This window comes from Mesocricetus auratus, unplaced genomic scaffold, assembly GCF_017639785.1.
Source record: "Mesocricetus auratus isolate SY011 unplaced genomic scaffold, BCM_Maur_2.0 Super-Scaffold_100009, whole genome shotgun sequence".
In the NCBI taxonomy this organism is placed as follows: Eukaryota; Metazoa; Chordata; class Mammalia; order Rodentia; family Cricetidae; genus Mesocricetus; species Mesocricetus auratus.
Window position 1 is genome coordinate 26,333,920 of NW_024429193.1, and position 14,881 is coordinate 26,348,800.

The following is a 14,881-nucleotide window of genomic DNA, read 5'->3' on the forward strand; positions in this document are numbered from 1 at the left end:
CAGGTCAGGACTAAATTCAGAGGACAGGGCTGCCGAGTCCTCACATCTCAGAGGCCACATTGGGCATTTTTTGTTAGCCAAGCCCAGTATGAAGCTTGAGGAACAGAGAGACCTGATAATGAAGCAGGTGTCCATCCATCCATCAGTCTCCCAGGATACAGGAGACAAAGATGGATAATCCAGCACAGTGAGATGCCTGTATCGTTTCCACACTACCATTTGTCTCAAGTATAAGTGATTTCAAAGATACTAATACCTTTGAAATGGTATCAGTCTAATGAAAAATACAGAGCTCGAGAGTTGGGACATTTGTAAAAAAAATAGAAACCAGTTATAAACTGGCCAAGATCAGTTTAAAATTTTAGTCATTTCCCATATGTATTGTTAGAAAATTATAGTCATATAAACCCTTTTTATTCCCAAAACCAATTCTTCAAGTTTCTCCTTTCTTCAAAAAATCCAAACAAAACAACAAAAATCTGCCTTATGTACTCCTTTCAGATTCTATTGAATAGTATTCTTCAAATATATTACTTGTTTTTTATGTTTTTAAATTAGATGTATGTTTCGGGATGTGTGGGAGTATGTACACATGAGTGTATGTGCTTACAGAGGCCACCAGAGGGGGCCAGTCCCTCTGGGGCTGGAGTTTAATATGGTTCCAGCTGCCTGGTGTGAGTGAGGGCTTTGAACTCAGGTCCTCAGCAGGAGCAGCACATGCTCTTAATCACTGGGCCGTCTCTCTAGCCCCCAACAGCTACTTTGAAGCAAGCAGGGTCTGAACTGGTGAAGCAGTCTCTCTTCCCTCCTCTTGGAGCTGAACTGACTGGGGGGCTGATGAGATGATGCCAACAAAGTGCCTTACCTGACACGAGAAACCACCAGCCCCTTAGAAACTGATGAATTTTCTAACTGCACTGAACAAAGGAACAAGAAATTTTCAAAGAATACAGACGAGAACTTAGCTGCAGTTTGTAAAGCAGGAGGGTGGACTCCAAGCCTTAAAGGTCACAGTCTGGATGCGTGTCCACATCTGCTTCCTCTGACACCCCAAGCTAGGGTCTCAGCAAGTCGCTTTGCTCACTCTGCACTTCAGTGTCCCTCTCAGAATGCTGCACAGTCAATTATTTTCATTATGTTTAGTCAATCTATGTGTTCCCTAAGCAAAATTGATCTGAAGATGGCCATAGGACAGAGAATGAGGTCAGGAATCTTAGACAGATTTTTGAAAAAAGATAGCATTTTCAATGGCATTTTCTAAAATATATTACTTTCAAAGACTATATGAACATCTTACAGAAATCTTCAAATAATTTCAATTAATATTTTTAAAATACAAATTTGGTTTTGTGTTGAATTCTGCTGTCTCATCAGCAGACTGTTGGGGGGGGTGCTTGAGATCCAGTGGATGTCAGATAGTCTTGGTCTTAGCCCATTCCTAGCTACATACTGTAAGTCCTGTTTTTTTAATCATATCGCTGTTTTTCATTAGCTTTGTGAAACTTTGAACTTTCGGGTTTCCTTCAATTGCCTTCTTGTCAGTTGACTGCAAGTTGCACAGAGTTAATACACACAACCTGCTTTTGTTAACACTGTGCAGAATACTGAGAGATGGTTAAATTTGTTCTCTTTAAGGAAACCACCGGGAAAGAATATCTACTGGGTGGTGGGAAAGAGAGAGGTATATCTGCCATAATTTCAGCTATAGCTGCTCTGTTGATGAAGAACGTTAGTTAATAAGCTTTGGGAAAGAGTGGCAGTATAGTGCAGTGATGTGATGGAAAAGACAGCCTTAAGCATCTGACACAATACTCACATGACTTTGTGACAGCAAGAAGGCCGCGCAAAAGGCCCAGTTACTTTAACTAGAAACAGCCGAAGCTACTGGTTAAGAATGAAAACCACGACCTCGGAGCATCATGGTTTCTAATCCCGACTCTGCTTCTCTTATCTTCAGGATGGTCACTGTGAAGAATAAAATGTGATGCACAGTAAACAATCATCAGACAGGATGGCAGGCTCATTGCAAGCATTCTGAGACAAAATACATGCTGGTATACAAATTTAGGGTTGCTGTCATTGTCACTATGCCTGTATCCTACAGATGAGTCCTTATGAACAAATCCTTGTTGCTAAAAGGTATAAATGATCACAATAATCAGAAAAACATGTTGAAAATGGCAGTCTCTAAATCACTAGATGTCCTACAACCTCATTGCTTTAGCACTTCCTTCATTTGGCTTGTTCAAGCTACTAATACGTTGTCCCTATGAGGAAAGTCTGTGTTCTTGAGTAGTTTCTTGGATCACCTTTGTCTACCCCTTTCTTCCAGATGGTTCATCTCTTTGGCCTGTTCTACTATTAATCTGGGTAGGTTTTCTGTGTTTTTTTTCTTTATGAAGTACCTATTATTTTCTGTAACATGAAGACAGTCTTTTGAGTAATGTCATGCTGTTGAAGAAATACCTTTAACATGTATTCTACACACACACACATCGTATTTCCATAGCTAAGGTTAAATTTTAAGTCTTAAATGGAATCCAAGAATATACTGGAGTGTTTACTACCCATGAGAATTCAAGATCCCTTGGGATATGTAAAATAGAGTCTCTCTGAGTTTTGTTCTCAAAAATCATAAAACAATCTTGAAAACTTGCAAGGCATGGATGTGCGTTAAACAAATTGAATATGAGATTCCCATAGACATTACTGATGTCTAAATCAGCTTTTAGAATGGCACACAATCAGGCACAGAATCAATGGCTCTTGGAACAGAAAGAACACAGCTGGCAGAAATGATAGACAAGGCAGAAAAAGAAATGGAAGACCAAAGGATCTCAATTTCAATGGTCGTCTGAAATGCTTAAGTAGGACTTAGAATATCCTCCATGTGTTGTGCCGATCTGATGTTCTCCATCTGTTATGAGGCCCCAGAGGCTGCCTGGCCATTAAACAACAGGATGATGACTGGTGTAACAGGTGCAGTGAAGTGGGAAGGTGTGGAGCAAATAAAACAAGTCCATGGCATCTATAAGAAATGGTGACCCCCAGGAAATTTTAAAAGGTTGTGTGCCGCGGTATTCATGACGTATGTGTGAGAGGCGTGATGGCAAGTGTATTTCTCATGAAAGTGCTTCAATTACTTGCATATTGTTATTTCTTTAGAATTCCCAGGCCCAGCACTATACACTTACTTAATGCTCAAAGAGAGCTATGACTTGCTTTGACAAATTGGCCTTTAATGCAATTCATTGGCCCGATGTCAATGGGAATGTTGCCTGAGCTACACCCTTTGCTAAAGTAATTTTCTAAACCTACCGCTGTGAGTCAACTTGTCTCTCCTCGTGAGTTTTTCTTGACACCCTTTGACATCTGTATCAAATTGAAATTCCTTATTAACACCCTTCAGGCTTTCCAGCCTTAAGTTGATACATCTCTTTTTTTATATCCTCACTTGCAGGTCTACTTGACCCATGCTATGTCTTAAGTCTCTTGTCATCTCTATAACTTCCCGCCCCTCTCACATCCCTCTTTTTCTACAAGCGGTTCCTTCAGTGTATCTAACAAACTATTCTTGATAATACGATCCATTCTGCATAGAATTTTTTAAGACCTTAGGATGGCTGGTGAAAGATTTACTAAGAACAGCTTCCTAAACATTTATTTGTACCGGACTAAGGCAATTCTTTTATATATTAAACACATAGAATATTCATATACTAAATATACAGTAGAGGGGATTGTTTAAATTTCCTCTAAAAGCAGTTCCTTTTCCTATGTTCTTGATTATCATACTGAACTCAGAGAATGCATTCTTTAATTAATAACTTTCATCTAGCCTAACAGTGAGACCAGGTAATTCTCCATATCCTAAATCTAGCCACTTCTTATCAATTCTACCTTTCCTCGCTAATGTAAGCAGCCTACATGTCCTACTGTCCAACCTCTGATCCACATGCTCATCCTTGCAAAGCACACCAGTTTACGTTACACCCTTCCAAAGCCATTACCAGCTCCATATCTTTCACATAAATCAGATGATGACAACAGAGTTCTCTGCCATCGGACCCCAACCCTGCTCTGTCTTTGTCTCATTCATCTCATTCCAGCCTGCTCCAGTCACCTGCATCCCATTGACAAATGCGTGCATTTGTTCTTCTGTCATCTCTCTGTTCCTTTAGATCTTCAGTCATCCCTTCAGTTCACTTTAGTCCACTCAGTATTTGCAGACTTCATCCTAAGAGGCATTCGTTGACTATAGATTTTTAAATGTTTTTATTTAAATTAGAAATATGCATGCTTCAAATGGCAATCCCAGCTCCCCCCTCCTCCCTTGTGCCTCCAACAGCCCTCCCTCGCCCCCAGCCCAATCCCCACATCATTCCCCAGGGAAGGTGAGGCCCTCCTTGGGGGATCTCCAGAGTCTGTCATTTCATCCAGGGCAGGACCTAGGCCCTCCCCCATGTGTTCAGGCTAAGGGAGCATTCCTCCATGTGGAATGGGCTCCCAAAGCTCATTTGTATGCTACAGTGAACACTATTCTACTACCCAAGGCCCCAGAGATTTCTGAGGCCTCCTCACTGACACTACATTCATGAAGTCTAGATCAGTCCCCTGTTGTCCTCTTAGCCATCAGTCTGGGGTTCAAGAGTTCGCCCTTATCCGGTCAGCTGTCTTTGTGGGTTTCACCAGCATGGTCTTGACCCCTTTGTGCATCACTTCTCCATCTCTGTCACTAGGTTCCAAGGAGTCAGTTCAATGTTTATCTGTGAGTATCTGTCTCTACTTCCATTAGTCACTGGATGAAGGTTCTAGGATGTCATATAAGGTATTTTAATGTGTAAACACCAATTATTTTCCTTTTCTTCTCTCCCTTACTCTGGTTTTATTTATAATGTACATTGTCGTCTCCTATATTGTTAGTATATTTGCTATTTAGTTTTTACCCCTACCTATCTTGATAAAATATTAACTGCAATATAAAGATAAAATCATTGACTTCACCAGTTTGCATGGTGCCTCTATCATCTCAGATCTGTTTCAAGACCTTATGACAAAGGCAAATGGCAAAGTCCCTGACAGAGTAAGTGGCCTCTAAAACAGCACAGAGGATCCCACAGTCCCTTCTGTGGGGTATAACCTCAATGACCTAAGGACCTCCAACTAAGACTTACCTGAAATGGCCTACACCACCACCGGAAAGATCAAATTCCCCAACATGCAGTCCTCTAGGGAGAACAAAACATATTTAAACCACAGAAAGAGTATCCCCTGGGAACTTTGGGGAACGACATTTCTGAAAGTATTTTTCCAAAATAGTAGGAACAATTTTAGTTCAGAACTATGTTAATGAACTTTACAATGAGAACAAATATGGATGATGGGAATACATATTTCAATAACATGAGTTACTGAAAAAAATCACATAGAGACAAACATGGACCTAAATGGCTATGGCATTCAATAGAACCTAATTTCAATTGAGCACTAGTTGTTCTCTGAGTATGCTAGGCATAGGAGAAGGAAACACTAATGAGGCTAACACTATGGCAAATCTCTAAACTTGTCCAGTCTTGTATAAAGGAAGGAACAATTCAAAGACTATACATTTTTAAAAGGAAAAAGATTATAGGTACATGCTCTTCTCACCATGCTATGTGTTCAAATATAGAGTCATCATGCAGGTTTAGGAAAGCGGCAGTTATACATTCTCCTCCAAATCCGTGACTTCACCAGCCTGGATAATTGGCTAGGTTTCCAGTACCAGGAATGATTTCCCTTGTGGTGAGCAGATCTTAAGTGTAATTAGAGAGCTTTTGGTTGCTGACTGCCAAGTATGTGTACCACTACTGCACCCTTGGGGTTATCATGCCATGCTGGACATAATTGTGGTTCATAGTTTGCATAGCAAGATAGGACTGTTGATTGTTTCCTTCCTTTGGAAGCTTGCATGGCACCTCATGAGAGCTAGTACTCACAGAGAATTTTTTCAGATCAGAGTAAGCTCAGGGACAACTAAAGAGTGCTGAGGGTAGAAGAAATAGTCTTCCCTGGGGAAAAAGTACAATTGGCAATCCAATATCAAATAGTCAGCCCTGAAAACACACACATACGTGTAACATTATACAGATTGGGGATGTTGTACTCATAAATTTAGGAATATGTTATATTTTGGAAGATATAAAATATATAATCAACACACACACTCATCAATCGGAAAAAAAGAGTCTATGACTTTGAAAAGGATCAAGGGAATGCACGAAAGGATTTTTAAGGAGAAAGAGGGGTAAGTAATGCAATTATAATATAATATAAAAAACATTTTGAGAGAGAAAGAGAGAGTGAGAGGGAGGGAGGGAGGGAGGGAGGGAGAGAGAGAGAGAGAGAGAGAGAGAGAGAGAGAGAGAGAGAGAGAGAGAGAGATCTAATTTCTTGGTGGAAACATCATCCCATGGATTTTAATTAATATGTCACGGTTCCAGATACTTGATTTAGATCAGCAGGCAATTTTACAAAGTAAAGAGGAAGAATCTTATTCTACGGCATAAGTGCATTATCTTCACTCAATCCCATGCACCTGTGTTGGGGCCTTTGAACGCTCTCAAGCCCTACCCGTGTTGACTGGACTTTGACAAAGATATCAGGTCTAAGAACCAAAGAACATCTTGTTTTCAATTGCGGTAGTACCTTTGTATTATTATTTTGTGCCCTCCAAACTCAGCAGACTTTGTTAAAGGCTAGCCGTGTCAGAGAGTGAATGAATAAATCCTTGACGCCCTACTGGTTCTACAGTCAGCTAAGAGAACATCTTGGCCACAGATGCTCAAGGAGTTCTAGTTTGGACACCAGGAACCCTTCATAAATACACAATGATGAAGAGAAAATTTTGCTATTAACTTGAAGATTGTGAAGTATGGTTGTTTGGGACTCAGTTTAAAAGGAAGATAATGATTGCACAATTTAATTCCTTTGAACCTCAACTTGTTTTGATCTAGTTTCACATGCAAGATAATTTACTTGTTGAAGTTCAGTTTCTCCCTAAGGAATTTTGATGGAAAAGGTGCTGTGTTCAAATGTGAGGTTTCTCTGCATTATAATTTTATTGCTACTAAAACACACTTGCACATTCTATTATTGGATACTGAATGTGGTGGTTACTTTTAGTGCAGAACCTCTGTTATGTTAAATGATAGACATAGTTGATATTGTAAAAAGAATAGAGAGCTATTTCCCAGATCTGGAAACAAACCAATCTTGGAATTGATTCAGTTAGCAATTTTCACCCATTTTGCAAGTTGAAAGTCCAACATTATAATACAAGCATATTAGGACTCTGGGATACTTTGCCTAATAGCATTGATAGTGATGGTGGATGTGCATCTGGAAACGCTATATGTCAAATCAGAAACTGAGAGAGATTTGGGCCCTACTACACTTCCTGAAAGCATGCACCCAGTGACTCATGGGTATTTGGGTATTCCATTAGGCCCATCTATCCAACACTGTCCCTCAGGGCATCAAGTTGCCTACACATCGTTCTTGGCTGGGACAAAAGTCATACTCAAATCATGGTACCACATTGGTAGACAGCAGGCCCCATTTTAGTTTAAAGCCACAACTTAATATATGGGAATGGTTTTATATAATGGGATTCAGTAGGGAGTGTATTTGTTGTAGTCTTCTTTTATAACTTAATTACTCATTTAATATGTAGTCTAGTAGTAATTTCTGCTTCATTTCATCCATCACTTCTCAATATGAGTTGTCCAGTTCCAGGGAGTTTTGAATAAAATTCTTGAATAGGAAATTCATAGCTCTCTTTGTCACTCATTCACATTTAATGCTAACTCTGGAAGGACATGTGTCTTTCTGCTTCACCTGTTCATGTTGGAAATTTGAAGAGAATGTTCACACAGCACAAGATTTGTGTAGTTCAGTGTCATGCATTCACAATCTCACACTAATGCTTAATTTTTTAAAGACATTCATCCATAGATGTATGTCATGTTCTCTAATATTAATTTTATCTACAACAGAGCTCTAGAAAGCCATCTGGCATTTTGAAAGAGCTTTGTTCTTAACTATCCTGAATTTCAAGGAAGAAATATAATTAACTAATTGTTCCCCAAATAATAAAGGGCAGTTTAGTACTTTTTGGTTAAAAAAGGAAAATAGAGACATTTGTCACTTCTCAGAGCATGTCATTTAGTGTAGTAGAAAAGAAAAAGAATGCACTCATATGATTGCTAGAGTCTAAAAATACATTTTCACAAGGAAATACAAATGGTCTCAATTTGAGGGGATGAATGACTAGGAATACCCTAAGTGACTGATTAAAATGATGTGGAAATTGTTCGGCCGTGCTTCAGGGGTCTTTAACTCTTTCTTGTAGCCCTGGGACAATTCTGGCTTCATTAGCTGCATGTGATCTATCCCACTTTGTCACAGAATGTCTGCTTTTTGCATTTCTACACACTACAACATGCGCTTTTACATCCACATCTGAATCATGCTGAGCACTTAAGGCTCAGAAAGCAAAAGTAAAACCAACTTGCCAGGAAATATATTGGGGTTAATCAGGCCCAAATAAATGGATCGATTTACTTCCATGGTTGTAGCAACTTCATAGGATATGGAATGAACTAAGTATACTATGTTTTTCATTTTGGCAAATTTCTCCTAAGAGAGAAGGTTGTAGGGACTACGGCACCTGTCTTCAAGTGTTTTTGAAGAAACACTTGTTTTTGTAGAGAGGGTCCTGAAGGCAATGGAAGAATGAATGGGTGGAAATTACAAGTGGGAGTAGGCTGGTTTAACTATATAATAGCAATCACAGCCATTCTGTCTTCATAAAAATAAGCTGGGCCACCCTATGGTGCTGACATTCAGATGATTCCCCTTCAGGCTGAAGACTCACACCACACACGGCTGAAACTTCAGGAACTTAGGATTCTGTGAGCATTTTTCCCATAAGAAGACACAGACACCTTTCATTCAATTTTTTGAAAGAGAAAAATTTAATATATTTTATCTTATTATACATTTCCTCTAAATTACAAGGTCGACAGCTGCAAATATATTCTGCTACAAAGCTTTCTGTAAGAAACATCTCTATAAGAAAATACATCTCATTAACATTTCCTGTAAATAAATTATTTCAAATAATAATTTTGAGAGGGCGAATATAAGGGAAATAATATGGAAACTAGATTGTAAGTGTTATTCCTATATAGGAAATTCTGACCAAAAAGTTCCATTTTCACGTTCCAAGCTCAGACAACAACTTTTGGCTTTTGGATAAAGTATCTTATGATTCTTTGCTCTAGAATACACATATGGAGCATAAACCATCAACATCCTGGCAAAATGTGTGTTGGAGGCTGAAACTCTTCAGGGGCTGTACTTAGAGATTGCACATGGGACTTCAGTAAAACAAGAAAGTGATGTGGGGTCTATAAGATCATAAGTAATGGCATGACAGCCTTTTGTAGTTTATGCTCTGGACATAATATTTAGAACTTTGTTAAAGCAGAAAGTACTAAAGTGGTTTAAGAGAATTTCTATAGATTAGAGATATATTGATCTCACTTGTTGCTCTCAATGGTTGCAGAAAACAGCAATTTAGTCTTTGCCAACAAAATTACGTTGAGAGGCTAGTATAGAAACTTCTGAAGGAATCATGACTCCATAGCTTAGGGAAGATATTGTACCACCTGGCTTAAGAGATCACATATTACAGAACCCCTCATATTAATGTATTTTAGAACCTCAAAACTATGGAATATATTGAGGTTAGGAAGGGCAAGTTGCATTGCAATGAGCTCATCTGCGTGGTAAATATGACAAGGAGAACCAAACCTATGGAGAGCTTCAAGTTCACTTGTGGAGATTCTGGTGTCAGCCATAAAAATTCAACCTGTGTTTCAGACATTTTATCTTAAATCCAGGACAAAGATGACGTTTCCTCTACTTCCCTGCGGTGCTCCACTCAGTACAAATGTCACTCAAGTCTCTAGTGTCAGCCTCACCCTACTGCTCTCTGGCTGTGCAAAGACAAATGTATTTAGCAGTCTAGTTCTATCACATGCAGGGTGTGTCAAAGCTTTGGAAAAACAGTGCTTCCTCCATTATTCAGTTCCCCACATGTGCCAGGCATCTTTAATGTTTTTGCAATCTGTGAAAATTCTGCCTGGTTTGTACTACACAATTAGGTAGGCATCACTTAGAAATATAGATATCATTCCTTCACAATGCAGGATCTGTTTTTGTCCTACATATATGTCTTTATTAATTCAGGTGAAGTGAAGTTTTTGAGAAAAGAAATGAGTGGTGTGAGGAGACACATGTTTATATTTTTCTAAGGTCTAAAAGACATGCTGGTATCTGGAAGTGATATGGAAAACATGGATGGCCTTTTTCTCTTGTCTACCAAGGCCTTTATTTGAGAAGTCAAAGCAGAGCTCAAAATTAAAAGGTGATCTTTTTGTGATACAAATTAATAATGTTGCATATTTTCACTTCCTGTTTATCATCTTTCCCATGTTTTAGAAATTATGTCAAGGGACAGTGAGAATAATTTATTGAACTATAACTTTGAGTAGAAACATGGCTTTAGGTTGTTTATATAGCCATTGCCAATCTGAAGAAAATGTCCCTTCTAGCCCAAGCCAAACTCTTGGAAAATAACATGGTATTTGTCAGTAATTTCCACGGTGTGTTTTCTTTTAATAATAGCATTTTCACAAATGTGTACATTATTTACATAAACAAGTTGCATAATGGAAACACTGGTTGTGCTTTAGTTGTCACTGTCTCTGCTTCATTCAGTCCTACTTCTCTCTTGTGCTCCTAATTCTTTCCATGTTCCTTATTCTTCTTCATTCCAAACCAGATTTCCCATCATGTCATAATGCATTAAATACACAAATTCACAGTCTGCTAGTGATAACTCTCCCATTGATTGTCAGATCTTCTGGCACACGTGGAGTCTGGCTTTGGAGGAGTAGGTAGCATCTTTCCACACTTTGCAGGACAGGCCCTTTGCACAGTCACACCTCTGGAAAATCTCCAGCCCGTGAGAACCTTTCTTGCGTTGTTTGGTACAGACTTCCCCCTGATGGAGTACTGGTTTGCAGATTTTGGTCCAGAAGTGGCGAGCACAGCAAAATCCATCAATGCAGTCTGATGATCGCAGACAGGGGTCTCCTTCATGTCCTACCAAAAGGAGTACAAGTGTGCTTGAGAGCAATATCTACTTTGCAATCAGAATCACAGAAAATGCTTTCACTTATATCATCTTGCATTGTGCTGCCACTTTTAATAAAGTCTTAGATTCATACCAATTTGTTACCACTTTAATTCTCATAAATCTATTTTTCTCTCATTCTATTATCTACCATCTGAATATGGTATTTAATGGACAGCTAGATTGTGTTCATCTGTCATAGTCTACTTTTTCCTATTTCTCTGTGTGCTAATGTGTGTAGTGTACATATATGCATGCTTTTTCTTGTGCATGAGTGCATTGGGGGGCGTGCAAGTACATATGTACTTGTGAATGTGAAGGAAGGAAGGTGATGCTGAAAATTATCTTTCATAACTCTCCCGCCTTATTCTTCGAGCCAAGATCTCTCAAACGAACCTAGAGCTAGCTGATACAGTTAGACTTGCTAGCCAGATTATTCTGGTAATCTCCTGTTTCAGTTTTATGAGACTGGAATAACAGGCAAGCTACCATGTCCCACCCAGTGCTTATAGGGGTTCTGGGGACTGGAACACCTGTCCTCATGTTTGCATGGCAAGCAATTTAACTATGGAGTCAACTCCTCAGTCTATAGTCTAACTTCAGTATCTTCCTCATAATTTTCCCCCCATGGGGTGAATTGATGGGGGGAGATTGGTTTCACACTAATTAACTTGATGTCTTTTCAGCTGGTGTAAATAAAGATGTGACTCAACAATGCTGAAATTTTCAGGGACTCTTGACATCATTTATCAGTTGAGTCCAGCTGTGAGAGCAAAATTATTAACATAGGTTATTTAATGCAGAGAATTGGTCACATGTGTGATGGTTGAACTAAGAATTGTAAGAGATGGATCAGCTGCAGGAATTTACTACCACATTTAGGCTGATAGACCTCCATGGAGCAGGTGATGTCAGCATCCAGGGGTTAGATTCACTAGGCAGAACCTAATAGTCCCACCTGGAAGCAACTGGAGATTGGAGGAAATATAGTCATACCAGAATACCAATGGAGGCAGGGAGAGTAGTAAATGGTTTAATCCTAGCCAAATGCATCTGACAAGAATTGCTAGGGAAAACACCCTACAAGAAGCTGTGAGACAGAACAACAGAGAGGCGACAGCCAGCTGAGGTCAGAGCCTTCAGGTTCAGCAACAACCATGAACTTACTTAAAAACTTGTGAGATAACAAAGCTGGTGGTGTGTGCACACACCAAAAGATTAAGTCACCAAGTAGCACCCTCCCACACACATCTTGGCTTCATTGATTTGTGTTTCAGTATGAGGCAGGAGTTGCCAAACTTTTCTGTTAGTTGCCCAACTGCAAATACAGTAGGACTCTGAGACTAAATGATCTGTTACAAAACTCGATCATAGAAAAGATCAATATGATTAGATAAGTCTGTGGTTTTACGAACCATTTTTTTAGAGTTCTTTTTTATCATTTTTTTATTTTAATTTTAAATAGCTTGTTTTCATGTCAATCCCAGTTCCCTCTCCCTCCCCTCCTCCTGCACTCCCCTTCCCCCCCACCCTCCCACCCTATTGCCAAATCCTTCCACATAGGGGATATCTAGAGTCTGTCATTTTACTCTGGGTAGGGTCCAGGCACTCCCCTAAGAGTCCAGGCTGAGAGAGCATCCCTCTTTGTGCTATAGGCACACGAAGACTGTTTGTATACCAGGGATAGACACTGATCCACAGCTCAGGGCCCCATAGGTTGCCCAGGCCTTCTCGCTGACACTCACATTTGGGGGGTCCAGATCAGTCCCATACTGACCTCCCCACTGTCAGTCGAACCATTTTTTAAAAAATTTGGTGATGCAGATTTGGTTCAAAGTCCATCGTGTGGCCTCCTATGGTCTAAAAAATTCTCTAGCATGCTAGATGTAACTAATTTCACAGCAAAATTTTGATGCAACTCAATAGCCATGCAATGCAAGATTTCTCTCTGTTTGCACTCAGTACATTTCATATGTAGTTGTATTGAAATAAATTGGTAGATTTTCAATAGTGCTGTGACTTAGATACCTATTGGAATGAGGAAGGACACACATAATGGCAATTGTACAGTAATTTGATGAAACAGAAATAAGAGGCATGGATAATAATTCAGGGTCTTGCTGGGTACAGCAAAATGGTAAGAGAAATTATTTGCCAACATCTTAAGCATTATGTGTATGATTACTGTTCAAGTACACCAATGGGTCAGACCTTCTCCTTTAGAAGATGAAAACATGAGGACATAGTTTTGTGGTGAGACAAGCTATGGAAATAACATGTTTAGAAAAGGAAACTAGATATTCACATCATGACTTTATCAGATCACTGCAGTTCATCAGTAATTCCCGAGAACAGGGAGATGCTCTGTTACAAAATTCTTTAGAACACAGGACATTTTTAAACACTTACATCTTTAAAAAGGAATACCTCACAGATACACATGGGGAAAGCCTCCTTTGTGTATAACTGTGTTTCATCCCCTCAAAAGTTTACTATTAGTAAAATGACTTCTCACTATTCAAGTTTGTTATTGGTGAGTAGGAGGAAGAGGACTTTATAGGGATGCATCACCCCACTGTAAGCCAACTGTTTCTCATAGATTGGTTATGGATAACTTGTCATCTGATTGCTTAGTGAAATCAAGTTCCTTAATTTGCAAAGGTGAAAAATGGCCATGAGTCTAATCACCAGCAGCAATATTTCTTCATGCATTTTCCACAGTGCTTAGTCTCTGATAGGTTTGAACCATACAGGTTTGTTTAGAAGGTTTCCTCACAATTTTCATATGAAAAAAAGAGGCATGCTTAGAATATGGCATGGAAGGTCTCATAATATAATCCTTCCAACAGTTCTATGAAATCTCTAGTATTTTCAAAATTTAAAATTAATAAACTCAATTTAAAATTTCCCGTTAGTGAACATTTTGATGATGGATTCATAGAATCAAAATGAATTATCTATCTATGTGTGGTGGTTGGAAGGAAAATGGCCTCCAAAGGGAGTGGCACTCTTAGGAGGTAGGGTCTTGTTGAAGTAGATGTAAGTCTAGATGGAGGAAGTGCTTCACCATGGAGGTGGGCTTTGACGTTTCATATATGCTCAAGATACTGCCCAGTGTCAGATCACTTCCTGTTGCCTATGAATCAAGATGGAAGAACTCTCAGCTCCTTCTCTAGCACCATGTCTGCCTGCATGATGCCTTGCTTTCTGCCATGATGATAAGGGACTAAACCTCTGAGCTGTAAGTGAGCCACTGCCACTACAATTAAATGTTTTCCTTTGTAAGAGTTGCTGTGGTTACGGTGTCTCTTCACAGCAATAGAACCCCCGAGACACCATGTTGTCTTTCACTTCCTTATAAAAGAAAGAATAAACAAACATGGTGGTACAGGTGGACCTACCTTTTATATGTGACATCTTGGTGTGTGGTCTTCCTAGATTCTGCCATCCCAGGTCATGATTGGAATAGTGACCATGGTTCCGATCTCTATGCCGAGTGCCATCCAAAGCTGGAATATGAGGGGTCAGGATGCTCTCAGTGACTGGGATGCAGATTCCTGGAAATGAGGATGTAAACAAATCACTTTAACTCTATAACCTGTGATATTCATCCTGATCTGAGTTAGGAAGACATTT

The 14,881-nt window shown here is 39.4% G+C and overlaps 1 protein-coding gene across 1 annotated transcript in view; it reads right to left on the reverse strand.

Moving 5' to 3' along the window:
* Positions 1 to 8,993: 8,993 nt before the first annotated feature.
* The window catches only part of Dkk2 (dickkopf WNT signaling pathway inhibitor 2), a 95,413-nt gene continuing 89,525 nt past the window's right edge, over positions 8,994 to 14,881 (reverse strand). Inside the window, exons 3-4 of the mRNA XM_005081990.4 lie at positions 14,647 to 14,802; positions 8,994 to 11,214 (exon numbers count right to left, since the gene is read on the reverse strand). Of these exons, the coding sequence (XP_005082047.1) occupies positions 10,964 to 11,214; positions 14,647 to 14,802 (407 nt within the window). The 3' untranslated portion in view covers positions 8,994 to 10,963. The remainder of the gene's footprint in view (positions 11,215 to 14,646; positions 14,803 to 14,881) is intronic.